This window comes from Uloborus diversus, chromosome 5, assembly GCF_026930045.1.
Source record: "Uloborus diversus isolate 005 chromosome 5, Udiv.v.3.1, whole genome shotgun sequence".
Taxonomy (NCBI): Eukaryota; Metazoa; Arthropoda; class Arachnida; order Araneae; family Uloboridae; genus Uloborus; species Uloborus diversus.
Genome location: NC_072735.1, coordinates 117,592,685 through 117,620,678, shown reverse-complemented (window position 1 = coordinate 117,620,678; position 27,994 = coordinate 117,592,685). Strand labels below are relative to the sequence as shown.

General features: G+C 32.3%; 1 protein-coding gene across 1 annotated transcript in view; it reads left to right on the top strand.

Annotated features, from left to right (window-relative positions):
- The window catches only part of LOC129222840 (son of sevenless homolog 2-like), an 83,628-nt gene that overhangs the window by 33,403 nt on the left and 22,231 nt on the right, over positions 1 to 27,994 (top strand). The window contains exons 11-21 of the mRNA XM_054857391.1: positions 322 to 420; positions 521 to 648; positions 2,261 to 2,391; positions 4,113 to 4,307; positions 4,602 to 4,719; positions 16,330 to 16,413; positions 16,896 to 17,105; positions 19,539 to 19,679; positions 21,486 to 21,642; positions 27,600 to 27,707; positions 27,789 to 27,944. Coding sequence (XP_054713366.1) covers positions 322 to 420; positions 521 to 648; positions 2,261 to 2,391; positions 4,113 to 4,307; positions 4,602 to 4,719; positions 16,330 to 16,413; positions 16,896 to 17,105; positions 19,539 to 19,679; positions 21,486 to 21,642; positions 27,600 to 27,707; positions 27,789 to 27,944 — 1,527 coding nt within the window. The remainder of the gene's footprint in view (positions 1 to 321; positions 421 to 520; positions 649 to 2,260; positions 2,392 to 4,112; positions 4,308 to 4,601; positions 4,720 to 16,329; positions 16,414 to 16,895; positions 17,106 to 19,538; positions 19,680 to 21,485; positions 21,643 to 27,599; positions 27,708 to 27,788; positions 27,945 to 27,994) is intronic.

Genomic DNA, 27,994 nt, shown 5'->3' with positions numbered 1-27,994 from the left:
GTTTTCAACCAATGACTTTTATGCAATGGGAAGATTTGAATTTTTTAAGCCATCATGTTTTTGTTTCATTTACACAATACAAATTTCAGTTGAAAAAAACTTCCAAATTTTTTTTCTCACCTAATGAACCATGTCTTATAACAATTTTAATTGTATACTATACTAATTCTCATAATCTGATTGATTTCTAGAGGGTAAGGGGAGTGGAGGGCAAGAGCATATACTCTATTCAATGCATATCGCTGTTTTTTCCTATCCGTTGAATGATGAGTATGAATGTAGTGCATATTTTTGTTTTAATTTTATAATTGACTATTTCAGAGTGCTGGCCATGGTTTCACACAAGCAGTAAAATATGTTCTTCCAAAATTACTGTTAGGACCTGTATTTCATTGTTTCCAATACTTTGATTGCTTAAAGGTATGTTGTTTTGTCAGAGAATAGCAGTTGTAAATGTAACGCCAAACTTTCAGTAGTTTCTTTAATTAATATTATTTATATGTTCCTTTATTTTTTTAAGGTGCTAAAAAAGCTAACACCATCAGCAGAAGATCGTGAAAGTTTAGAACAAGCGGAAGGTGTTTTTCAACCATTAAAAGCAGAGTTGGAGAGATTGTGTGCTAACATACTGCCCAAAAGGAAGCAAGGGTAATCTATTGTTTTACACTGGTACCAATTTGTAGAAGTAATCATTTTTAGTATGATAGCCATCATCTTATAAAGTGATGTATTTTCTGGTATTCCAAAAAATTTGTTGAAATAATAAACAAATAGTACACTAAAAGTTTTTTTTTTTTTTTTTTTTTGAAAATTGAACATTCAAGTTCGCTAAGAACAGCATTCCCCTTGCTGCTGTTAGTAAAATTTATGACTTGATTTATGTGTTTGTTGTCAAAACAACATACATCTTTTACACATTGAGATTTTCTCAAGTTAGCACTATGGCCTGATTTTTAAATGAATTCACAACACATGTAGCTAAAGTCTTATATATTTGATGTTTGTTTATGTATGAAGTAGAAATTTCCCATGGTTTCAACAGTTCTATTGCTTTCAGCTTATCTATTGCTGTTCTGCTGGGTCAGTTTCTTCCTGCACTTCGGATGAATTCTTGTCCAGAAATTCTTGTTAGAATACATTATAATTATATTGATCGCTCTGAATCTTGGACAGGTGTTTTAGTCAATTACAGGCTCAGAAGATACTTTTTAAAACCTTTGATATTGCTTTTGACAAAACCATCTAGTCACAGCTTCTTCCATGAAGTTTATTGTTCAAAATGTTGCTCGCTAAGAGGGACACTTTATTCTCTTTTGTTTGTTCTTCAAATCATTGGTTATGCGAGGTGCTCATGGTTTTACTATGTTATTAGCATAAATAGTTAGTCGGAATTACCAAAGTAATAGAAAAATCACTATCTCATAGTGCAGATGTTAAAACATTTAAAAGGCTAATTTTTCTGCTAAAAACGTTTGACTAACTCAAGAAACAGCATAGAGAGAGAGAGAGAGAGAGAGAAATTAAGGCATATATTAACACATTGATTGTGCTTTGTTTCTATTGTTTACTACTGTTACTTTGTTGCACAAAGTTATTTATTCATTTCAAGCACTTTACTTGTTTCTAAAATGTTGAGCCTGATTTTAACTCAAAACAAGCTGAAATACAGCAATCTCCATTGGTTATCTTGATTACGACCATTTAGTCAATAGATTATAAATTGCCGTAAATATGATGGCACTCTTCAGAAAAGGTTCACTCAAAAAATTGAAATATTTGCTCAAAATGTAATGCTGAAAATTGTAAATGAAAAAGCTAGGGAGAGAATTTCGCAAAACAGATACTTGCTCTTGGCCGAGTACAAGCGTAATTTAGTGTTTTAGTGTTATTTCCCAAATCATTCCTTTCTCACTACACCCATGCCCAGTGATGTTCCCATCAAATTTTCTGAGGGTATACTCCCAGTAATCAGTTAAGCACAATATGTGTATGCCATCATATACATACTATGCTATAATATGAAACATTTTGAGACTTTAGGGTATGGGCTATATGTCTAAATAATGTTTGAGAGTATACGGCGTATATGGAGTATACCCTATGGGAACACCACTGCCCATGCCCCCATCACCTCAGTTTCTTCAAGTTGCTTTTATCAGAGGAGATAATGTTTGGCCACTCAAAAAAATCCATTTGTTTGAAAATCACTTAGCTTGTACATGTGTTTAGCTCTTCACTTATAAGAATCTCATTATTTCAGGGAAGCGTTTTCTAGGATGTATTACAGGACTAATCGACAAGCATCTATTCAGAAAATGAATGAGTTACAAAGGAGTATAGATGGATGGGAAGGAAAAGACATAGGACAATGTTGTAATGATTTTGTGATGGGTAAGTTTTAAATTTTCATTTATTATGCATGTAAAATGTTTCCCATTTTAAATTAGTGCTGTATATTTTTCAAAGTATTATATTGCCGATAAAGATACTGTTAATTTTTATAGCATATGGGAGCATCAAAATTCTAGTACCATAAATGAAATTTCGTTCTAGTTAACTATAAATTTTGATATAGATTTTTTTTTCATGTTTATATGAATAGTTAATAATTTGTATTGTGTCTCAAGAGAGAAAAATACTCTAGTTTCATCCTTAAAAATATAACTGTTTTCTTCTGCTACGTAAATTGGCATTGTATAAATTACGTGAAAAACGTAACAAAAGCTAGCACATTATGAATAGGTTCAACACAAGGGGCACAAGCAAAATCGTGAATTTCTTTTTCATGGAATTATTCACTCAAATTGCACAGAAGTTCATTATCTTGCCTTTAAGGAATCGCATAAAATTTTGCAATCCATTTAAAAATAAGTCGTCCTTTGGCCGTCCAACAAATGGCCGCTAATTGTCACAAGTGTGCCAACTAGTGCCGGTCAAAGGGAAGGTACCAGTTAAGCATTTGGCAGTGGAAGAGTTGTATGAGAAAATAGTGTTTCTACCAAAGCGTAATAATGTTCAACCTCTCAGATGTAGGAAGAGGCACAATAATTTAAGCTTGCCTTGCTGTAGCATCTGTGTCCAGAACAGCCAACCTTGTTAATATTTTAAGAACTGTGTCAAGGGTCAAATTTCAAAGCTAAAATATGTAGGTTATGCAGTTGAAGTTTATAAAAAAAAAGGAACTAGTTAGAAAGTTTGCTAATAGATGTCACTGTACTGCTAAAACTATATGCAAATATGATGTACATAATATTTTCTGTTAAATAATGTCAATTCAGCTGTCTTATCAATGTATGTTAAATTTTAAAAGTTAAAATAATCAGATCACCTATATGCAACAATTAAAATGCATACAATTCATTAAAATTCACAGAATTTACCCATTACAATTTCATGAAGTTAAAATTCTTTAAAACACCCTCCTAACTTGTAGTATTCTTGACCTTATTGGGAAATAGATTGCTTTTATAAACATACTTGGGAGGTTTTGGGCTTCTTGAAACAAAACTTTAATGTCAGTGCATCTATACAATTTCCTTTAAGTTATCAAAAGTCTGCTTTTAATATCTACCAGTGCATGACGAATCCATTATAGAAGAAAATTTGAAGAACAAATAAAAATCTTAAAATAGAATAATAGAATAATAACAACTATTTAAAATACTTATAATACACATTTCCAATTTTAGATCAAAGCTGCAAAAACAGCTTAGTGAATACTAGTTTTACAAAAAAATCAACAATTTATTTTGTCAAAAACCAAAAGATCCCCCCCCACACCCCCATAGTTTTCTATTTACTAAAAAGCAATTTGAAAATTAGAAATGTGTCAATCCAAAGATTGAAGGAGATAATTTAATGTTGTAAATATAAAGAGTGCATGCTGTCATTGTAATTTGTTGGGTATTCATTCTCAGTGTAGTTCAAATTGCAATCATGGTTGATCTAGAAACCTAACTGCAACAAAGTCATGTGTTGGTGTTCCTTTATATATATATATATATATATATATATATATATATATATACTTAATTCCACTGGTCATACCTATTTGTTATCCTATCATTCTAAATAATATGCAGTTTTTGTAGAATTCTTTTCTCTTTTTTCAGATGGCATTTTAGGAAAAGTAGGATCTGGTGGTCGTAGACTGACTGAAAGACAAGTTTTTCTCTTTGATGGCTTGATGATTCTTTGTAAGCCAAACAACAAACGCTCCAGTGTTACTGGCCCTGTAGCAGAATATCGCCTTAAAGAAAAATATTATCTTCGAAAAATTGAAATAATTGATAAAGATGATAGTGAAGGTGAGTACAAATGCCTTAAATAATGTAACAAAACAGCAGAAAGAATATAATGTAAAAAATGTTTCATTATTTGATGGGGTTTTTTTTTTTTTTTTTTTTGGCTTGGAAAAGTTTTTTCAAGCTTGAAAGTGCAGTACACAATGTCTAAATTAATTTCTCTTTGCCTCTAGGATCTAAAATTCTTAGAGAACTACATATGATATATCATTTTAAATGCTGCATATTTTAATGATTATTTACTGTTTCATATTTTACTATTGTTTCTCACTTTCTAGTTTCTTTTGTGTTTTTCAGAGTTAAAAAATGCTTTTGAAATCGCGCCAAGAGACCAGTTACACATTATCTTGTTTGCCAAAACTGCTGAGGAAAAAAGTAATTGGATGGCTAATTTAATCATGCTGAATACAAGAAGGTATGCTGAATACATTTACAATAAACTAATTTTTAAATTGTAAATTTAAAATTAATTTTTTAGGTTATGTTTTTCAAGTGTTAAAGTAATTTATTTTGTTTTAACTGTGTCGGCTTGATAATTTTTGATTAAAAATTTGTAATTTAGTTTCATTATTACTTAGAGCTTGATTTTTCTGAGTTATAATGATGCTGTAAAACCTTTCTCAGCTTCAATTTTATGAGACAAATTGAGATAGTTTGAAATATAGATGCTGCTGATCTAAATTTGATATATCTGAAAAATCGAATTTTATGAAAACTTGTGCTTAAAACTTCAGACGAGGAATAAAAATTCTCTATATTTAAATCTTATATAATTAAAAACTGAGCATATGTATCTTTGTATGTATGTATATATTTGTCCGTGTTATTTCTCCCAAATGCCAGTAAACTGACCATGGAACCAGGTATCGATGGATTCATAATTTCCCTGTCTTCATGTTTGGCTATTTAACATAATCTTCCGATAAAAATTAGCAAAGATATCAATTAAAAACTATTAATTATGAAGCTTAGATTTCGACATAAAATTCCTATGTTTCAAAGGCTTTCCTCCATTCAAATTATTATTCAGTGCTTCATCTCAACTAAACGTAACAATGCTTTTATTGAAATTTGTAGCATGAAGAAAATCATTGAGAAGAAAGAACTGTTGCCATTTTTTTCTCAAATATGAACAAATCAAGTTATCGGTTTAGTTTTAAAGCTTTTCCTGTGATCAGGGGATTTAAAATGCTCCCTTTTTGGTTATTTTTCCGGAATCTGCCCCAAAATTTTAGATTTTTTTTTTGTTCAAAAGTGATTGTTGACATAACTTTTATTTTCGAGGTAGACCGTGCAAAGCTGGGCGACGCTGCTACTGTCTGACGTTGTGCTTATTTTGAGTTCTTAAGATTTTTGAGTGTAAGAAGCTGGTAGTTATGATTTGAATCGTTATATAAGAGAGTTGTAAAATGAGTTCTGATATTTCTCTTTTAGACATACATATTATAACCAAGTATTTGTACATATTCTCATCTGTAAATATACATTCAACTTCATTTGTCTGTTTTCAGTATTTACGAGTGTCGGCACTTATATTGCGATGTGTTTTTGCCAGGGCAGGAAGTAATAGTTTCACGTTATAAAACATGGCTTTTCTTGACTTCTTAAGAGTTATATTGCAAAGCGTTTTTGCTAAGACAGTCATTTTGTCGCCAAAGTGATACATTTTGCTGAAAACAAATTCATGGGTCTGGTACAAACGGCTTTTTACTTCAAAAAACATACATGTATATCTATCAACACCTTTTACTTATAGGCCCTTATGTATTACTCAGCCAACCCTGAATTTTGGCAGGAAGATTTCAAATACTCTTAGAAATGTTTCCATTTGTCCCCAAATGTTTTGACACCAATCATCAATGCATCAAAAATAATCATTGCATTCGCCAACTAAAGTCTCAATATTGAAATAGGGTCATTCCATAGTGACTAACGTAACATTCGCAGCTGATTTTCAAACTCCTTTTACTTCCACCGGGAGTAAAAATAAATGTGTTTTGGTTTAATATGCAGATCTAAAATTTACAAGATGACTATTTTTTTTTCTACCAAGAATTTGAAGCAAAATAAACGCTAGCAGGTGTTTTTTCACCAAAAAAGGCATTGTGACTAACGTAACATTTTTGCAACCCTGAGAAACAATGCTTATGTTACGAGTTAATTTTTTCTGAAACTTACACAGACATTTAAAGTTGGCCGATATATTTGTAAGAGGTAAACAATCTATTTTTAAAATCGTACTTCAGATTTGTTACAGATGAATCTTTTTTGGCCCTAAATGGTTCTTTTCCGAAAAACTGTGTGTGACTAACGTATTGTGACTAACGTAACCATCAAATAACAAGCAATGAATGCATATAAAAAAACTTTTTATAATTAATTTCTAGCTCTTATATTACTTTTACACTTTTTAGAAACCTTTTTGTGTTGTATTATGGTTTTTTATTTACTTTTTTTCTATATTAGTGTAAGAAATTGAATGGAAGGATTCAGTTCAATTAACTCAATTTGAATGTGCGAAAAAAAAAACAAATAAAAAAACTGCTTTTACAAACTAAATAACATCATTCTTGGTCTAATTAAATCCTAAATATCTCTCTTTTAAAAAATTAACTTTTTGCAACTAGTTTCACTGAATTCTAGTATTCTGCTGATATACTAGTTATCGGTATAAGAAACTCCGTAATACTTTTCAATGGCATATTATTTTTTAAGGTTTACTGATTCATCGAACGAATAGTGTTGTGCATCCTTTTGAATTAAAATGTAATATTGAAAAAAAATATTCGAACGTTTTATCAGAATGCATTTTATTTCCAGATATCACCGCAAATGTTTGAATTTCTAAATGATCATTCTTGCATTTTCTGTAATATATGACAGCAGCGCTTATTGTCACTGTATCATATAACATCTTCAAATGTTTTCCAACGAGCAACCGTTACTTCATTTTAATAATAAGTGGAGATGTATTTTCTAAAAAAAGAGACGTTTTTCTTTGTTAAGACTGTATTTCTATTATCTTAATTCTTAAGCTTGGATTCTTGTGTTGAATACACATTCAGCAGAGTATTCATTTTACTTTACTCACTTTTTTCTTTTTTAATAATTCTTTAAATTGGAAGTATCTTCATAAAGACCATTAAAAAAAGTACAGTCGGACCTCCATATATCGAAGTAGCAAATTGCCGGAAAAAAATTCGATATATAGAAATTTCGATATATAGAAACGATCTTATTTTATCATAAAAATCTCCTAAAACATTTAAATTAAAGCTAATTTTCGAGCATGAAACCTAATTTCTAATTTATACGAGCATCAGATTAAACGAAAGTTAATTACTGAAAAATTAACAGAAATTAAATTTTTGTGCCTTCATGCATCTTCATTCTTCGGCAGTTCAACTTGATTCGCAACATGACTGGATTTTGGTTTTGACAATGTAATCGGGAGAAAAGTAAAAAAATCAATCTACTTAACTTTGAATGATTTTTACTGAAGCTAAAAAGACTAGGATTGATAATCAACAGACAAAAAGGATAATTTGAAACTGATTTTACAGTATTAGTGGTCACTTCTAAGATTTGAAATAAACTTGAGGGAATTTAAGAACTCCAGACCAGAACAACGACCTATCTACACACCCCTCAAACCCAGATTTCTTATGAGTTTCTTAGTAATCTTTAGTGAACATAATTTTCTTCCCTAACCTTCATTTTTCATGAGTTAAACAGTCTAAAGTGGAAAAAAAAATCTACGTATGTCTCGAAAAGTATTTCGATATATAGAGATTTTTTCGATATATAGAAACAATTTTTCTATGTAACGAACATTGAAATTTGCTGGGATTTCGATACATAGAAAATTTCGATATGTGGAAGTTCGATATATGGAGGCTCGACTGTATTTTTCTAAGTAAACAGAAGGTCTACATTGTAATATTACTGTTATTTTTCACCCTTTATTTTTTTAATCAATATAGAATGCCTACATGTTCAAAATTGTACATGAAAATTTACATTAAATTAAATAAATTTTAAATATTAGCAGTCATTTTTAAAATGTTACGTTAGTCACATGCAAACCGTTACGTTAGTCACAGCTCAAATGTTACGTTAGTCACAGCTCAAATGTTACGTTAGTCACACTAATTATTTTACATCTACTGATACTAAAATGAATATTTTGCACTTTTTAAGTAGATATGACACAGATGTAAGAAAATAAAAAGTGCTGTTTGGATCAATCATCTGGTTTAGTTTTTAAGCAGAAAATAGTACATTTTCGTGACTAACGTAACGTAAATATTTTCAGTGAAATAACCAAACTAATTAAAAGACTTATCTTATAATGCATGCAAAAAGAACAGTCAATTTTATTGGGCCAACATCTATTCATTTAGAATAAACATAGTTTTTTTAAAAATTTGCAAAGATTTTTACATTACACAAGAAAACGTAGACGCATGTTTTTTGCACATCCTAAGCCTTTTCTACAACCTCGCACGTTTTGAGCCAGAAGAAAAACACTGAATGAAATTTTTGCAAACTGTTATTGGATTTTTATATTAGAATGTATGCTGAATGAAATGATAGGTCACAATTAAGGCTTTGTGGAAAAAAAATTCTGAGGTTGAGGTTGACATTTCTATGGAATGACCCAATACATTCACAAACTTTCAGAAAAAAAAAACTGTTTGGGAGAGATTTTTTAAAACTTTCGATGGATTTTAAAAGTTGCAAGAGGGCAAGCTTAAAACTTTCGATAAAATGCACAATAATCAGGGTTCGTACGCTCCTTCAAAACTCCTCCAATACTCCTTCATTTAGGAAATTTTTTTGAAGAGCCCTTCAAACTCCTTATTTGGTTTCAACTCCTTCAAAACTCCTCTTTTTTTAGTTCAGAACTACATAATCTTTTTCTATGACAGTAACTTAAAATATTTCGATGGACAACTTAACTTTGTCACAAGGGCGAACGTATAAGAGCGATTTTAATGAAGTAATTTCGTATATTTTTTTCATCACGATGTGATTTACAAATTTTTCAAAGAAGGCATAAAAGTTGAAGTTGAGAGTATCATTAGATGACTAAGACATTTCATAAGTGAAGTAAAACACGCTTAAATGGTGCTTAGCTATTTTTTCAAGTTTTATGATTATTGCTTTTCCCTCCACCACGCTCTAAGCAGCAAAAGTCAGTTTGGCTTATTATCTTTTTATAGTATATAAAAGTAAGGTTTCAAAGAAATTCTGGAAGGAAGTCTGTGGCGGACGTGCGTCCAGGAGACCCCATAGCGCCTACAGCCTTGAAATTTTGTACAAAATTACTTCGAGCCCCGGGGATGTGCACATGGGGTTTTATTTTTTTTTTAATTTGAAGTAATTTTTTTTTGTAATTAATTTTTTAAGCTCAAATTTTGCGTAAATTACCTATTATTGCCTATTAAAGGGGTGAAAAATTACTTGCACATATTAATATTATATATATCGTTGGAAAGGGTAGAATTTTGTTTCAATGCTCTAACTTAAATAGGATGTGATTTAATTGCGTTTTTAGCTCGAACTTTTTTAGGCTTAGCTAAGGATTAGGCACTACTTTCTTCATTAAATCTATCAGTAAAAAGTGAAGGAATTGCCCCACAGTTTTCTTTTCGACATGACTGAAAACAGCGACTTTTTTTACTCCAGATCTAAATCGACCTTTGTTTGAAAAACTAAGCTTGTATCTCCAAATGAAAAAAAGTTACAAGCTGTTAAAAATCAAGTTTGAGTAATCTCATCTTCATTAAAATTATTGATGTTTTATTTGGCGTTGCCATAGTTGCGTCTTTCGATTCGCATGTTTCTTCTTTCTTATTCAAACTTTAAGGGTTTCGATTTTAACAGAAAATCTTAGGTTCAACTTAATTCAAGCCCCGAGCTAAAGAGGAAAATACTAGAGACCACGAATATGAAAGCAACTTTTTAAACATACAAAACTGCAGTTTTTCAATGTTCATGAGCATCTTAGCCCTTACGACTCAACCAGTTGGTACAAGTTATTTTGAAATCCAGGGAAGGGGTGTTTTTTGATCAAATGGGGATTATGGGATGGGATCGTAATGCGTTTTTAATCTGTTTCTTTTTAATTGGCGATTTAAATCTTTGCTTATCAAATAAGATTGCGAAGCAATCTTCGGGTGTTGGTGAGTGTCAGCGAGCAGGGGACAGAGCCCCCTAGTCATTTAAATATTTAAAAATACATAAGTAGATGAACTATATTAAGTGATTGTGTTAAAAAAAACAATTGTTTTTGTAAATCGCAGTTATAATATTGCAAAAAGGGTCCTCCACAAGTGATGTCATGCCTTGAGGGGGAGAGAGGTTCATGAAATTGTGACAAGGCAAAGAGAATGGGTGACAAAAAGTGACATGAGACAGTTAGTATAACAATATGTTTATAAAAAATATGGCATGTGAAAAAGGGATGAGTGACGTGAAGTGTGACACTTTGTAAGAAAGGGGGAAGAATGTTGTAAAAAAGTGTAACATCAATCAAGGACAGCCCATTAGTACTCCTTCAAAAGCTCAATATACTCTTTCTAAACTCCTCCATTTTATTTCTGAATTTGAGTACGAACCCTGATAATCTGGTTGATAACTTAATAAAGAAAGCCATTAAATCATGTCTGCCCCCTTTTCTCAATTACCCTTGGAGAAAGATTTATTTCTCGCCCATACCGAATTAAAAATCATATCTTATGAATTAAATAAATAAAATATTTTACGCAGTTTCATAAACTTGGCAATTCTTTGGCTAATGTATGGTAATGTGGTCCTTTTGCAATAAATAATGGATTTTGATTTGTTACATTACATTTTAACGCTGCTTTCAATGGCAAAAATGAAATGAAATAAAATGACATTTTTAGAACTTATTTGATGAAAAGTCTTACAATAGCATGGTCGTGACAAGTCAGGGGTCGATCCAGCGCCAAATTGGGGCCGCTTTGCGGCCCCTTCACAAAATTCCGCATGGCAAAAGCGGCCCCATTCACAAAATTCCGCGTCGCAGAAGCGGCCCCATTCACAAAATTCCCCATCGCAAAAGCGGCCCCATTCACAAAATTCCGCGTCGTAAAAGCAGCCCCTTCACAAAAATTTATAAGAAGGCAGCCTTTTCACAATATTTTTTAACCGCAAATGTGTACGCATCTACGCGGGAGCCTCTTCCACCTTCCCCCATCTTATCTTTTTGCTTGCTGCGTGGGGTGTTTTTGCTTCAGAGCGTCAGAGGGGGGACGGGAGAGGGACACTTGTGATTGGTAGCTTGTTTTCAGGAAAATCCTAAATTTTACTTTGATTACGCAATATATATTTAGTATTAATTTGTGTTGAGTTTCAAAATCCAATTCTAAAATAACTTAACTTAAAATAAAATTATTTTACATGCTGTTTTTATATTTTTATTTCTTTTGAAGATCTTGATTTCCTTACATCCGCCATGGTAAACGAATTTTTCGCATTTTTGATGTTTACTGTACCTTGTTAAGAGGCAAACAAATAAAATTTCTTATATATTTATTAACATCATTAAATTGCAAAGTTTTAAACAAAATACCTACTCTGCAAGAACGTCAAAAGTCAAAAAATTAAACGCTGAATGCTGGTGCAGTATTATTTTGGGTTTTAATTACTTTTAAGTTTTTCAAACACATGCATGGAATCTTTAATGAGTATTTCACTTCTGTGTTAAGAAATATGTGATATCTTTGAGTCTGTTCATTTTGTATTTATTAGGAGTTATCATTACGTTCAGCAGCATGTGCAATTTTCATTGCTCTTAAAGTATTTGAGAGGGGCAAACAGGAAATCTGTTGTGAGACTTTCACCTTAAGAAAGTGTGCCTTGCATATGTATATTTGTAAAAAGCAATAAATGTAATATATGTGTCAAATTACGAATAAAATGTTAAGGGTCTTACTTCCCCCCTCCCCCAGCGCATTTTCTCTTGACAGCTTTCAGGTATTCTTCAAGAACTTGCAATCACCCCTGAAATCTGTCTAGGGCTTTTCTATAACGATACGACAGCTAAAAATGCTTTAATGTAATCTTTTCCAAGAAAAAAATCACGAGAAGGTCTTTTTTACAAAAATAAAGAAAATTCACAAAAATATTTTGCTTTTTCACAAAAATAACGAAATTTCACAAAAATATTTTGCCTTTTCACAAAATGAGGACCCAAAAAATAAAACCTGGATCGACCCCTGCAAGTGTTCAAAATTCTTGGCGCTGCAGCCATAACAAAAGTTGCATTAAAATGTAGAAAATTCTGCCAAATAAATTTTGGTAAAAAAAATCATTAAATACTACAGGAACAGATCAGGGAAAAGTCAGAGAACGTTATCACTCAGGGAAATATCAGGAAATTTTGAAAAATTACCAAAAATTCAGGGAAAATTGATCAAATGAAGAAAAGAAAAAATTTTCCCCTTTCAAAATGAAGTGCAGTAGTCTTGAAAATCTGAGGTAATTAGGGCTAGCGCCGCCTCGGATTACTGAAAACTCAGATTATCCAAAAAATTGTTTGGACTACATAAGGACATGCACTGTTTACTTCTTACCCTATGAAAAGGAAATATTGTCTCCTCGAAAAGTTTATCCCTCAAATTTCAAGATAAATCTATATTTCAATTGACTCTAAACGAGTTCTGATTGCTTATTTTTCTTGATGTCTGCACGTGTTTGCGTGTAAATTTGCAGGCAACTAAAAAATGGCCTTTGATCGTCCTTGAATAAATTTTGATGAGTTTTGCGCTTGTGTCTATGTGTGAGCGTGCGTATGTGCCTCACATAATACAAAAACGTCAGTCATAGGAGGAGAAACTTTCGTATATACGAATCGTACAGCGCCAAGTTTTGTACTTCCCATCTTAATTGCAATCGGATGTTCTAAAAGAGATGTTTGTTCGATCTTTGAGGCAAAACTGTTTTAATTTCAAGTTATTTTTTGTATCAACTAACTTTTTACTTTCTCCAAGGCATCTCTTATTTCATCTCTAACAGTCAATGAATATTTCTTGGCAACTGTTATTGACATAGGCTTTTCAATATCATGTTATTACCTTATTGTATGTTGTTAAGAAAGTGCTACATAGCAAAATGTTTCGATTTTCAGATTAAAATATTTTTTGTCTGTAAAAATTGTATCCTAAAATTATCAACCAAGTACCCCCGAATTAAGCGAAACCTCGGACTTTGGGGACTTGGATTTTCAAGACTCTACTGTACTTTGATTCCCTACGAATTTTCCGCCAATTATTTGTTTTAAAAAGTAAAATTATTGAGGTGCGAGTATACAGTGCTGCATATTTGTGCATCCTTTCCTCAAGGTCAAATAATTCAATCTTAGGATGAGTTTCCTAAGATTGCTTCTGCATCTGTAAAGTTGTTTATTTTACCTAGCTTGAATTTTCCTTCCATGCATTCCTTGCTACATAAAATAAACAACCCTACAGGCAAAGAGGAAGCAGTCATTAATGACTTTGCTCCCTTGCCTATACTCATTGTCTTGAAATAATTAGCATACTGTTATCACGATTTCAAGAAAAATCTTGTTTTTTAAATTATTGAAATTAACAATTGAGGTAGTGAGAAGCAAAGGGACGCAAGTAGCAAAATTAAAAATTTGGAGATTACCAGCACAAATGGTAGGTGAACCTCTCCTCTGTCTTGGGGCAAGAGATTGTACTAGTAGCCCTAGTAGGTGCTGCTGTACAACATGATTTAGACAAAAATTTCAATCAAAGCCTACCTAGGATCTGATCTTTAACCGTGTGTTACTCGAAACTTAAAATAGTCCACTTGCATCCCTTTGCTTCTCACTGCCTCAATTGTTTTTGCATTTCAATGCTGTTTGCTACTAAAGTAATCTAAGATTTTTTTCGACAACAAATGAAATCAATTGAAATTAAATTGTGTACATATGCAAATATTTTTATTGTTTTTTAATAGTTAAAATGCAGTATTTATTCATTAAAACCTAAGTTCTTGATTAGAGTATTGCTCAATATGGTTGGTTGTTGAAAGATTTCAATTTGTTTTACATAAATATGTATGTTCTGCCGTGTGTAGGTAAAGGGCAGTAACTGCACATTTTTATTTTTTTGCATTTTGTTATGTGCACATTATCTTTACGGTACACACTTGCTTCTTTGGTTCCCGCTGGAAAAGAGGTGCGAAAAAAACGGCTAATTCTAACATTTTCCTATTGTTAGTACTGAATTTACCACACATTTCTTCAAATATCTCGAAAACTAATTTCTGCAGATACTTCCGTTTACCTGCACACGGTAGCTATATTTACGTAAGTAAAACCACATTATTTCTATGCTTAAACTATTGCTTGTTATTCTTCCAGCAACAATTACACTGTTTGAAAAATTCAGTTCAAGATTATTGCCATTAAAATTTTTCTGTTTTATCATGATTAGATATGTCTTTAAGAGTGGTTTTAATAATTTCTTAGAATTCTTATGTTAACTGGTTCCTGGAAATAAAATATTTGTTTTAGATTTCCTTCAATTTCTCTGGCAATAGTTTAATATACTATTTTTACCAAAAAAGGAGCATTTTTTCAAAATATATTTTTAATTAACAGCTTAAACCGTTTTAAACACTGCATTTTATTTAATATGCAATGCTTTTCAAGTAGGGCAAAGAAAGGAAACCATTATCATTGATAACGTAAATCAGAGAAATTTAGTGAACTTAACAGGGAAAAGTCTGGAACTTTTTTTTCCAGTTCCTGTCGCCACCCTGTACTATAAGGTATTGAAGTTAAAATTAATCTTCCAAATTAGTAAAACATTTTTTTTAATCTTTCAGTCTTGTCAGGCGACTACTTTAGTGCATTGGTGAATTATTTTGAATTTTTTGAAACGTTTAATTTCCATTTTTCTTTTTTGTGTATGGAATTTTAAGGATTGATGATCCTAATTAGGAATTTTTGGAATTAATGTCCTTATTTTATTGGTGACAATGTAGAATATTGTTCTTTTCTTTAATTTGTTTTTTATGCTATCTGACCTTTTACTGATGAAGACTTTTGGAATTAATCATGACCGAGATTTTCAGATGCTGATATCACCATTCTGATAGACTTTAAGGAATGTTTCTTTTTCTGAAATATGAAGTTTTTTGTACTATTGTCCCATTGAAATATAAACAAAAAAAAAAAAAGGTTGTGCTTGCTCTGATTTAATGGTATTTTTACTCTGAACTTTTTGGTATTTTAAACAGGACCATTGACGTTATTTAAAAACAGTTGATTTCCTTCTATGGGGATTTTAAAGATTTGATGTTCTCCCTCTAAAGGGATATTATTAGAATCAGGATTTGTAGTGACTGTTTACCCTATTTTGGGACGATTGCCTTTACAATTTTAGTCGTATTTCTCTTTATTTATTCAGGAGGGACATGCTTCGCTTGAGCTTTATTTTTTTCTTCGGCAAGAAGCTATGCAATAGTTTACATAGCCAGCGTAGCGCTGGATGCCATTTGATGGGGATCAGGATAATAAGGGAAATATTCGACTTGATTTAAGAATTGTTGACCTCACTCGAATTGAAATTTTTAGAATTACCCGTACTAACTTCTTTACTACTCCTATACGTTTTCCTAATTTATATTGTGTGATTTTTTGGGTGTCTCCCCAGTTTCACTGACATTTCATTTACTACCCCCCCCCCCCCAACGTTTTCAGTTTTAATTGAACCTTTTGATATATTAAAGGGGGGTAAGAAGTTAGAAATGTGGGTGAAACTGGGGACAAACCAATTTTTAGTAACTATTTGACCTCTGCCTGTTTGACCATTAACCTGAATCAATTGAAAAAATCTACATCAACATGAGCAAAGCTGTGTGTAAAAGCTAGTATTCCCACAAAAGTGCATTTGTATCAGAAACTTTGAGTTTTTTTACATCATACCCATATCTTTTTTTTTAAATATAAATTCATTTAATTTTTAATGTCTGTTTACAGCATGCTGGAAAGAACTTTAGATAGCATATTATTAGATGAAGAAAAAAAGCATCCTCTTAGACTGCCAGCTGATGATGAATATAGGTAATAATTTTGATTCACTTTTGATTTATTTGATTTTCTGCTTATGTCAAAAGTTTTTGGATGGTCCCAAATTGCTGTAAAGGTTGTATAATTGATTTTCTTTTCGCTAATTCGAAGTTCATTCTGCTTATCTCGAAGTCTGAGGCAGCCATCTAACTTGTATTGTCCTGATTTTTGCTTGTTTGATTTTTAAAAGTGAAGCTAATTAATCAATTGACCTTCAAACACCATTTCCATCAAGTATGAAAAAAAAACAACTATTTTTAGGAAATATACCAATGTTGAGCACATGCTTTGCCAAAAATTGCATGACGTCTAATGAAAGAAAAAGAGAAATATGAAAAAAAAAATGCTTAAAAGGACAAAATTGAAATTAAAAATTTTCTGAATTTAATATTAAAATTTCTGGTTTTGAGGTATGAGAATTCATTGTTATGACAAAAATTGTATTTGAGGTTAACTGGCTTCCTTTTTTGTTGCAGGTTTGCTGTGGAAGATTCTGAAACAAACATTATTTTTGAAGAAAATAAATCTAATAATGGTGTTCCAATCATAAAAGGAGCAACACTATTGAAACTTGTTGAAAGACTGACTTATCACATGTATGCTGATCCTATGTTTGTGCGTACTTTTTTAACAACATATCGGTCTTTCTGCCAGCCATCAGATTTACTTGACCTATTGATTGAAAGATATCCTTTTGAAAATACTGTTATGTAAAGCTACCATTGCTTTTTGAGCAAATATGGTTGTGTGCTACAAAATAATGACACTAAATTTACCTTTCTAATTTATTTTAGGGCTTTAATTACTGGTTTCATTTTTAAAGAAATAAACTTTTTTTTTTTTTTTTTTTGTGTGTGTGTGTGTTAAAATCTTCTGTAACTCATAACCACACACCTTTTAAAAGCCAATAAACTAAAGGATATAAGCTAAATAAAATTTTAAGAAGTACAGAATTTTGCAAAAATATTTCATTTCTTCTAAAAATTAGGGCTAGAGAGAAGTGATGCTAAAAGAAGTTTTCTCCTTTTGCCTATATTTTTAGCTTTTACCATATACAGTAAAGCATCGTTTATGCTTTGCTCAAGAGATTGAGTGAAACGGTATGTAAATGCAATGTTACTTTTAGTTTTACAAATTTAACTCCGATAACACAGGGAATAGTCATTTTGGTGCCCGGGTGTTTGGAACTGATTTCGTATGAAATTGGTGCCCTGAGTCCATAGATGACAAGAGTTTTTGCCCAGGAGCTCGAATTTCTAAGATATAACATTGAAATATACTTGACTATTGTTTAAGTTACAACCGTAGATCAAACACAAAACAAAACATGGAAATTTTATTCCCATTGCATTATACAAATAATCATAATTCAATTTACAAAAAGATCAATTAGGCACTTGGCCATGTTCCCCCCGATTTTTAAAGGTCCCAAAAAGACTAAAATTGTGGTAGTCAACTATTTAAGAAAAATAAAGAACATTCAGGCACTCTTCTTTATATATATACTAGCGGTACCCACACGGCTTTGCCCGTAATTGAAAATTAAAAGGTCATTCAGTTCGCCTGTATATTTACAAATAATAGATTACGAATTTCTCATCAATTTGTAATGTTCATTTGCTCGATAATGTTACAGTTCCACGTTATGATAATTTCTTAATTTAACTGTTCCACATTGTGATAATTTGCTCGGTAAAGTTTTCTTAAAATTGGAATAGAAAAAGAACAAAATCAAATTTTCGAAAAAATCACTTTAAAGTGCACACGCCCATTCTACAAACTAACTTTGTGCCAAATTTCATGAAAATCTGCAGAACTGTCTAGGCGCTATGCGCATCAGAGAGATCCAGACAAACTTTCAGCTTTATTTTTAGTAAAGATATACCTTTTTTTTACAAATGTAAGATACTGTGTCTCACAACAAATGTTTTGAATGAGTGGTTTAACACCTCAAAACCCCTGAAACAACCATTTATGTTTCTCCGTTAATGTTTATAAGGTTTGACTGCACAAGAACCCCAAACAATGTTCGTTCAGAGTCATCCCCTATTTTAATCGGATTCTGAAAATATTATATACAAAATTCAACTTGTCACAGATCACTAGAAGCAAATGTATGCAAAACAAGAACTTGAGAATTAACATTAATTCGTTGAAGTATTGTTACTAAACTTGCTAGATATGTACTCCATGTAGTGAATTTTCCTCAAAGTAACTGGACTGCAAACTGGCTATAAAGAAAATATGCTTTAAGCAAGTATAGGCTTCAGAAGTCTATACTTGCTTTAGAAGTGTGCAAAATGGAGTTATACCTGCCCATTTTGAGTAAAACAGCAGTACTTATATGGAAAAGTAGAGCTGCTAGAGAAAAAATAATTTCATATTCATTTTAGAGCCCCAAACACTTCCAAAATCAGTTCTCAATCTCTAGGCACCCAAAAAAAAACATTATTTTGTTCACCTGTGTAATTCTATTTTTAACTGTTGGTTCCTTGTAACTCCTGAACATTTTTTCGCTGGAATCTGTAATTTTGTGCAAAATTAATTTTGCACGAAGCAGAACATTTTGAAGCTTCATTAAGGGAAAAGTAGTGTAACTTTTTTTTTTTTTTTGTGATGCTTAAACAATGTACTTTTGCATTAAAAGGAATAGGAATGAATCAGGAAAAAACGTATAAATGTAAAAAGACGTATTCATTATGATTTACTGTAGTTCTCATTATTGAGCTTTGTAAAAATATAAAAAAGTCAGTAACTTAAAGAAGCTCTGATTTGCAAATTGCTGTAAATATTAAATGCTTCCACTAATGCTTGTGTTCCATTTATAATTCACCTAATATATTATTCAAAATGGTATTTAGTTCAGCTTTCAACTTTTTTTTTATCTTGTATTTTTATTAATTTTATTTTGTTTTTAAAATGTACTTTAAATAATCTGATAATCTAAATTGTGATAACTACTGCTACTTATGCTTTAAGTTAAAAGCTATCTATACTTTTATTTTATTATGTATTAAATATGATTTGTTTTTTTAATGAAAATTTAACTGAAGTTTAGTGATACTATATGCATGCATTACATTATCTATTCATGTTAAGCATTCTTAACTCATTCTTACGTTTGAAATAACTGAACCACCTCCTCCTCCTGCCCTTTTGGATGGTTCCTTGTGTGGAATTGAAATTGAAAATTACAAAAACTCATATCGTGAAGACCTGAAGCGTTTTCGTAAAGAGTATTGCCAGCCAGTTCAGTTTAGGTAATTTCTTTTATTTGAATTTTGATTTTATCTTAGATTTGTTTTTCATTAGCGTTGCAACAGAAAAATGTAGTTTTTATCTTTCATGTAAGAATATAATTGCAAAATTGTTTGTGGATTGTGATTTGAACCTTTTAGTTTTTAGAACTTTAGATTAGTACATTAAGTTCAATCTCTATTTATTGCATTCATAACTGGCTTTTATTTTAATTCTTTTTAACAAAATGTATGAAACGTTACTAGCTTCATAGTCTCTTTGATATAAGATTATATAAATATTTATTATACCCTAAAAAGAATGATGTGTCTTTATTTTCTGGAATTTGTAATTTGTTTGTAAAATTATCCCCCCCCCCTCAACTCTTTTATCCCTAAAATTAACTCAAAATTAATACATTTAAAGAAAGGCATATTTTTTTTTAAAGTCTGAAATTGTATGCATTTTTGAGAAAATGTGAACTGAAATTGTATTTGATAATATTTGCTTTAGTTGTAGCCTAAATGACTGGCCACCTTGTACCCTTATATTTGTCCACACACAAAGTGTCCCTATGAATCACTAGAGGCTTACAGCTTTAAGTAGAGTACAAACCAGGGAAAGATAATCAGAGAAAATAATGTGTCAGTTAAAAATAAGAAATCTCTATTTTTGAAAATCTTAAATCTTACTTCATATATGTATTATTTAAAATAATACACATACAAATAAATATTATTTTAACACATACCCCTTTTTAGAAAAAAATTCTCATTAATAGATTTGATTTGAAATTTATATTACTTTTTAAAAAGTTGCTGATTCAAATTTATTTTAAGAGTGTGTACAAGTTTTAAAGCACGGGTGCAGAATATGTCCGATGCGGCGATCTAGGATTGGGGGAAATTTGAACATCTAGGGAATTTTGCAGATTCGATTTTTTTTTTTTTTTAATTTTCTGATTTTTTTCGAAAGTGTCTTTTGAATGCATTTTCTTTCGCTTCACCACTCTTTATATTTTCATTAACTATTTGTTGGATAATAATTAACATTTAATAATAAATATTAGATAGGAGATTTTAATTAAAACTTATGTATGTATTTACTTAATTTACTTTTTAGATACCTAGTTCTTACTAGTCACCAGTTCATTCTATTAAGTTTTAAAGATGCAACTGTTCATTTTCTTTTTTTCAAAATTATCTATAGCTATATTAATGAATGAATTTTTATCTGAAACATAAAGCATGTTGTGAAATTTTCATATAGATTGGGGGAAATGTTGGCAGTAAAAACATTTTCTGCACCCCTGGTTTAAAGGAAAAAAAAGTAACTAAGAAAGAATAGATGATGTCTAGCACTGAATCTGTAATGACGTGTCTGGATTTGAGTATGAGTTGTAGAGCAGGAATATGAATGAAGGGAGCAAGTCCAATCATTGGCTTAGCAAAAGCTGAGGCTACGACTCCAAATCACGAAGACTCAACAACGGTGAATGGTTGACACATTTTGTGTATAACTAGTGAAAGAAACCGATTTCTTCCAACGCTTTGCTTTAAAATTTAATCATGTGACTTGGGGTCTTTGGTTCATGTAAGAAAGTCCTTTCATTTTATCTCTTCTCAATAGTATGAGCGCATCGAGCAATGAGCAAGCGCTACACAACAAATTCAAAATATTGCTTCTTGATTTATTTGACGATTAGTTTTGAAAACATCTTTTTGCTTCACAACTAATCTCAACATTCAAAATATTTACTAATTGCCTTCTTTTTCATATATACTGATATCTAAAAAAATGCTAATATTATATATTGAATCATCTTTTAGAGTTTTGAATGTTCTACGGCATTGGGTAGACCACCACTTCTATGATTTTGAGCGAGATCCAAGTCTACTTTCTGCTCTCCGTACTTTTCTGGAAAAAGTGAAAGGCAAAAGTATGAGGAAATGGGTTGAATCTATCAACAAAGTGGTGTTAAGACGGGTTAGTTTTGCTTTTAAAGCCTCAGTAAAATATTAAGCATCAAAGGTTTTGATAGTTTCCTTTTGTTATGTACTTTTATAATTTTTTGTGTAATTATATCACTAAAGTTAGATTTTTTTCAAATTTATATATTGTTTTGATGTTAAATATGATTTATCTCCCCCCCTCCCCTCTTAGTAACATGGATGATCATATGAAAATTTTTTGCAATACTGTGTTGTAAATTTCAATAAGCAATTATTTCAAAATAAAGTAAAGAAACTTACACAAAAATGATCAAGAAATGTGCATTTGGTGACCCCCTCCCCTTATTCTGTTTTATTGATATATTTATAGAAAATAGTTATTACACGTCCAGAGCAGTGGGAAGGTTAAACACAGTATCTACAAAAATGAAGTTTTGAGGTATTTGAAGAAACAAGGTTTATATTCCATATTAACAATAGAGAAATGTTGGAGTTTGACCTGTTTTTCATGCTTTATTTTCAGTGGGAATCAAATAAGCAAGCTTGCACAATAAAGCTAGAGTATAATAAATGATAAAAATGAAAAAAAAAAAGAAAGAAAAAATTTCATGTACTGTGCTTTAGCTTCCCACAGCAGTACATATGTTTAACCCTTTTTCATATGTCTTTTCCACATTAGAAATACCATTATTTCTGAACTAAGACCTTCAATTGGGTCTTCTTAATAAGAATCAAGATCAGGACATATTTAAGCAGTACAGGCAAGTCCCGACTAAGACTTTTTGGGATACAGGGCAGGAACTTCTTTTGGTGCACCCCCCCCCCCACTATACTTCATACAGGGGTGATTGTGAGTTCATCAAAAAATACCTGAAAGTTTCAAAGCGAGAGACGGGAGGGGGGGTACTCTTGGACCCTATTACTTAAGTGCACCTTGGCCATAGTATTAAATAGTTCTGACTCAAAATATTGTGTGTACATTTGATTAAATTTTTAATGGGTTGCAAAGTTACTTTTGAGCTGGTGTTATACAAATTATCTTGACATTTGTCCATCTTAAGCTCTTGCAGGTATATTTGATGAGTATTATACAGGGTGATTCTGAATTCATCATCAATATTTGGTGGGGAGGTAGGGAATAGGAAAAGAACACTATTTCACATAGGAAAGCATGGGCGCAGACGTCATATAGTAGGGCAATATGAATCCGGTTAAATGATGGAAAGAAAACATAACAAGAAAGTGGTAAGAGAAAAAACATTTATTTGTGCATCTTTTGTACAGACTTACAAGAGGTGCTCGAAATTCTGACCATTTGCTAGATTACATGCCTCACAACGACGTTGCATGGACAACCGAACTTTCTGGAATATGCCTGGCGTTTCCCGGATGTTTGCGGCGGCAACCGATATGCGTGCTACAAGGTCCATATCACTGGCAACAGGGGTCTCGTACACCATGGTTTTCATGGCACCCCATACAAAGAAGTCTATTGGAGATAAATCCGGTGACCGTGGTGGCCAACAAACCGGTCCACCGCGACCAATCCATTGAGCTCCAAATTTTCTGGTCAGGTAACAACGCACATCATTTGCGAAATGTGCTGGAGCGCCGTCATGCTGGAACCACATTCGCCGGAGAATAACAGCAGGAACCTCGTTCATAAGACCCGGTAACACAGTCTGAAGAAATATGAGGTAGTTTGCGCAATCTAAACGGGATGGTAGTAAATACGGTCCCAGCAAACAGTCGCCGACGATCCCAGTCCACACATTGACGGCAAAGCGTTGTTGCGCAGCTCGAACTCTCGTACCGTGTGGATTCTGATTAGCCCACACATGCGAATTGTGTGTGTTGAAGACACCTTCACGAGTGAAGGACGCTTCATCTGTGAAAAGAACATACGTTGGGAAATTGGGATCAACGGCTGTTCTCTGCATGAACCACTGACAAAAAGTAACACGCTTGGGATAGTCCTCTGCTTCCAGTAACTGCACTGTGTGCAAATGAAAAGGATGTAAACGTTCCTCGTGTAGTATCCGCCACACTGACGATTGTGAAACTCCAAACTGGCGAGCAATACCTCGTGTGCTAGAACTTGGCTGTTCTTCGATAGACTGTAGGACAGCTTCCTCGACTGAAACTGTCCGTGTTGATCGGCGCCTGCCTCGATCAACATTAATACCAGCAAATGATCCAGTTTCGCACAGTTGTCGATGCACACGTGAAAACATTTGATGCTGTGGCACGCGCCGGTTGGGGTAGAGCTCTGCATACATTTGCCTAGCTAAGACAGCTTTCTCCTGCGGCACCGTAAGTTAGATGCATATCTGCAAGTTCTTGAAACGTGTACCGGTTCATGTTACTTCTGCGAAGTCACCTTGTCGAATGACGACTGGCTGCACACGGCAGACAGCTATGCGCGTTCATGGGAGATGCGGACACACACCGCCCTCTACACCGTCATGCGTTCGTTTGTGCCCATGCTTTCCTATGTGAAATAGTGTTCTTTTCCTATTCCCTACCTCCCCACCAAATATTGATGATGAATTCAGAATCACCCTGTATAATTTTAAAAAATTGCGGAGGTAGGGAGATAAAAGCATTAAAAAAAAAAACATAATTTCGGTACTTTCGGACATAAAAATACCGGAAATTCGGTAAAATACCGGAACACAATCACCCTGTTTATATTAATAAAATATTTTGATTTGTCATGCTAAATGTGGTACATTGCATTATAAATTTTAAATCCATTATAATATGTGATGCTGTCAAACTTTTGCCTGAGAGCAATAGGACATGAATATCAAATATCTCTTATATCCTTAATTCTCTCATCATCGTAAGCATTATTCTTTACTTGTATCCCCCCTCCAAAAAAAAAAAGTTTCATGGAGTCAAATAAGGGCTTCTGGGAGACTAAGAAATAGGCCTTGACCTTCCAATACACAGGGGTGCCCCCCTAAGAGAAAGGGTGCACTCCCTAAAGATCATGAAGACCCTCCTCAAAATCAAGAGTCCACCCCCCAAATGAGAAAAATACCCCTCAAAACACCCCCCCCCTACAAATTTCAATGTCGCAGTCTGCATTATGACCCCCTATTCCCCCCCCCCCCGGGCTGTGCACCCCTGCAATACACTTATTGCTGAATCAAGTATGGGTCATTCTCCAGAAAACGTAACTTTTGAACGCAAATATTTTACAATTTAGAAACCTTTTGTTTTCTTTTTTTTTTTTAATTCTTACATGAAAGTGTTACCTACTAGAAGTAACCATAAACAATGGCTCAGCAAAGTTCCAATTATTTTATTCATAAATTTAAAAAAATAAAAAATGCCTTGTTCACGGAAATAAAAAAATAAGAAACTTTTCATGTTTAAAAATAGAGACCAATTTAATATCAAAGTAGTAATTTTGTTAATTGGGGGGTGCAAACAGTAGCTATTTTTATGATTAGTGGGGACATAATGTTAAACTCTCTTAGGTAAAGTATGGCTTAATTAATAGTTTCAAATGTATGTCAAAAATAGTACAGTGAAACCTCCCAATAGCGGACAGTCAAGGGACCAGAAGTTTTGTCCGTTATTGGGAGGTGTCCGCTATTAGGAGGAACTACTTAATTTACCTTTTTCAAAATGGGCTGTTGTTCCCTTTTTAGAACAATATCGAAACAATTGCAAAAGGTTTACTACATTTTACGTCAAGTGTAATTAATCTGTTTTTTCTTAATAAAGGTATACTGACAGCACACACTTGTTTTAAAAAGCATTTAATCAATTAAAGTAAACAGTTAAAACAGTTTGACATCTCTTTTTTGCATTACCAACGGCGGAGCACCCTTCCCCCCCCCCCACACACACACTTTTTATGGTTAATTTATTTATTTTATCTCGAGTATCACTATTGCATGATGCATGATTGACAGTTGGCAATATGACCTTGAATATGGGTAAATCTTTTTCATGTCTAAAAATTTAACAACCCAACGAAACCGCGGCGCCATAAAGCCGACTACTACCGGCGCCGGTCTGCTCAATTGCATCTCCCGAGAGCCTCAGAAAAAGCGCCCAGTTTCCTCTTTTTTATCTTAACTTTTGAATAAATATTGTGTACAAAATTCATTAAAATCTTAAGAAAAACGTACGTTAATTGTTAGACTGACATCAGTTTTCACTTATCTGCTTCAATACTCTCAAAACTAGCCGTTACAAAATCATGACTTTTATTTTATTTTCATTTTTTGCTGCCCGCAAAAAGTACCATGCCTTTTAGTTCTTTTTTTTCTGCCCCCAACTTTTAGGCCCCAATCGCTGCCTCTACCCATCACCACCCTTTTAATTCCAAGAAACAGTGATAAGGAAATGACGGGGGGGGGGGGGAATATCAGTTGTGGAGGATGAAAAGCTTTCTGATGCAAACAGTTACTAAGATATTCTGTGAAAAGAAAAAGAAACGGAAGTGCCACGATCCCAAGGGAAATTTTTTGTGAAATAACTGCCCGTTATTCGGAGTGTCCGTTATTCAGAGTGAATTACATGGAATGGCCTATATTGAGGGACTGGGACTTGCAAAAATGTCCATTAATTAGAGGTGTCCGTTAAGGGAGGTTTCACTGTATTTAATAAATTTGAGGATATACTGGCAGAATGCCTATTATTGATGCCTATTATTGATTGGTAGAATGCCTATTATTGATGTATTTCTCCTCCATCATTTATTTTCACCTCAGAAATAATGACATTGATAAGATCTGTCACGGAGGTGAGGAATTTTCCATTAATGTAGGCCTAATAGATACATTTTTCAGGGCTTTTTTTTTTTTTTGCTACAATCTGCTTGTTAAGCATATGAAAACATGTTCACTTCTTTTTTTTTTTACATTTATTTACATCTTTGAAATTAATGTTCACGAAAGTGAGAAGTCAGAATAACCACGCTAAGTTTTTTAAGCAAAATCTATCTTCTTGTTTTTCGACAAAAATCTCACAACTTCCACTATGGCTGAACATAAACAAGGGGGCTCTCTTGCATCATGGAAAATGAAATTTGATGTCATTGCTGCCATGTATTAATGAGGAATGTCATTTTGTGTTTCGGTAATGGAGGTGAGAATTTATTGTGTGACATGACTCCTTGTCCTACTTAAACAAACTAAAACACAATATTAAAAAATTAAATATGCTTAAACAATTAGTATTTGAGACACTTGTGAAAGGAATAATAAATAAATAAGTATATACTTTTAAATAAACAAGTTATTAAGCAACATAAACAGTCACACAAGGTGTATGACATGCTACGGATGTGAGAATTCACATGTTGTGAACCAAAAATATACTAAAATAAAAATTATTATTAAAAAATTGTTGGTAGATGAACTACTGTTCTTCTTCTCAATTAACTGACCTAACCTAACTCATACCATTAACTCATTATGAATTTCTAAATATCTATAGTTCTTTTATGGACCTTTATATAATAAAAAATGTATTTGTAACCCATTAAGATTACTTAGATCTTTAGATCTCATCTTAGTTGATGCTTGGATAACTGGGGTGATACACTTTCCACCTTCTCATTTCAGCCTTACAAGTGTTACTTGTGTGTGTAAATAAATTGATGAACAAGTTAACTAGCTCAAATATTGCTGTGAATAAAAGTAATTGAATGATTATACAAACTGTCTTATGAATGTTTGAAGTTTTTCTTTACATTTTGAATTGAATGGATTTTCATTCTGAATATTTTAGTATAGAATTTAATTTTATTTTGTCAATCTTTTTATTTATGGTTGCATTCATAAATATTGCCAAACATTTTTTATACATACATTTTTAAGGAAAATCATATATTACTCACTTTCTGTTATGGATTTCAAAAAAGTATCTGCTATAAATTTTCATTGTGTTAAAGTATAAATATAATGTATCATAGAAAGTATTTGATTTTTTAAAAATTCTGGTTTCATTTTTTCTTTTTACTTCTAGTTGGAATCTGTTGAAGAACCTCGAGAAATAACGTTTGGCTTTGAAAAGATACCACCACCTATTGAATGGTTCCTTAGTAATACTTATGAAAAGTTTGATTTATTAACTGTAAGTTGTTTTTCTCTGAATAGTTTGCTTTGCTTTTGTTTATTTATGCATGATTCTTCTAATTTTGAAATCTTGTTCTAGTTGCATCCAATAGAAATAGCTCGGCAATTAACACTACTGGAATTTGAGTTGTATCGAAGTGTGAAGCCCTCTGAATTAGTTGGAAGTGTATGGACAAAGAAAGACAAAATGAAAACATCTCCTAATTTATTAAAAATGATCCATCATTCTTCAAATGTAAGCAATTGTGAACTTCAATTTCATATAATAAAGTTTTTTTACTTAAT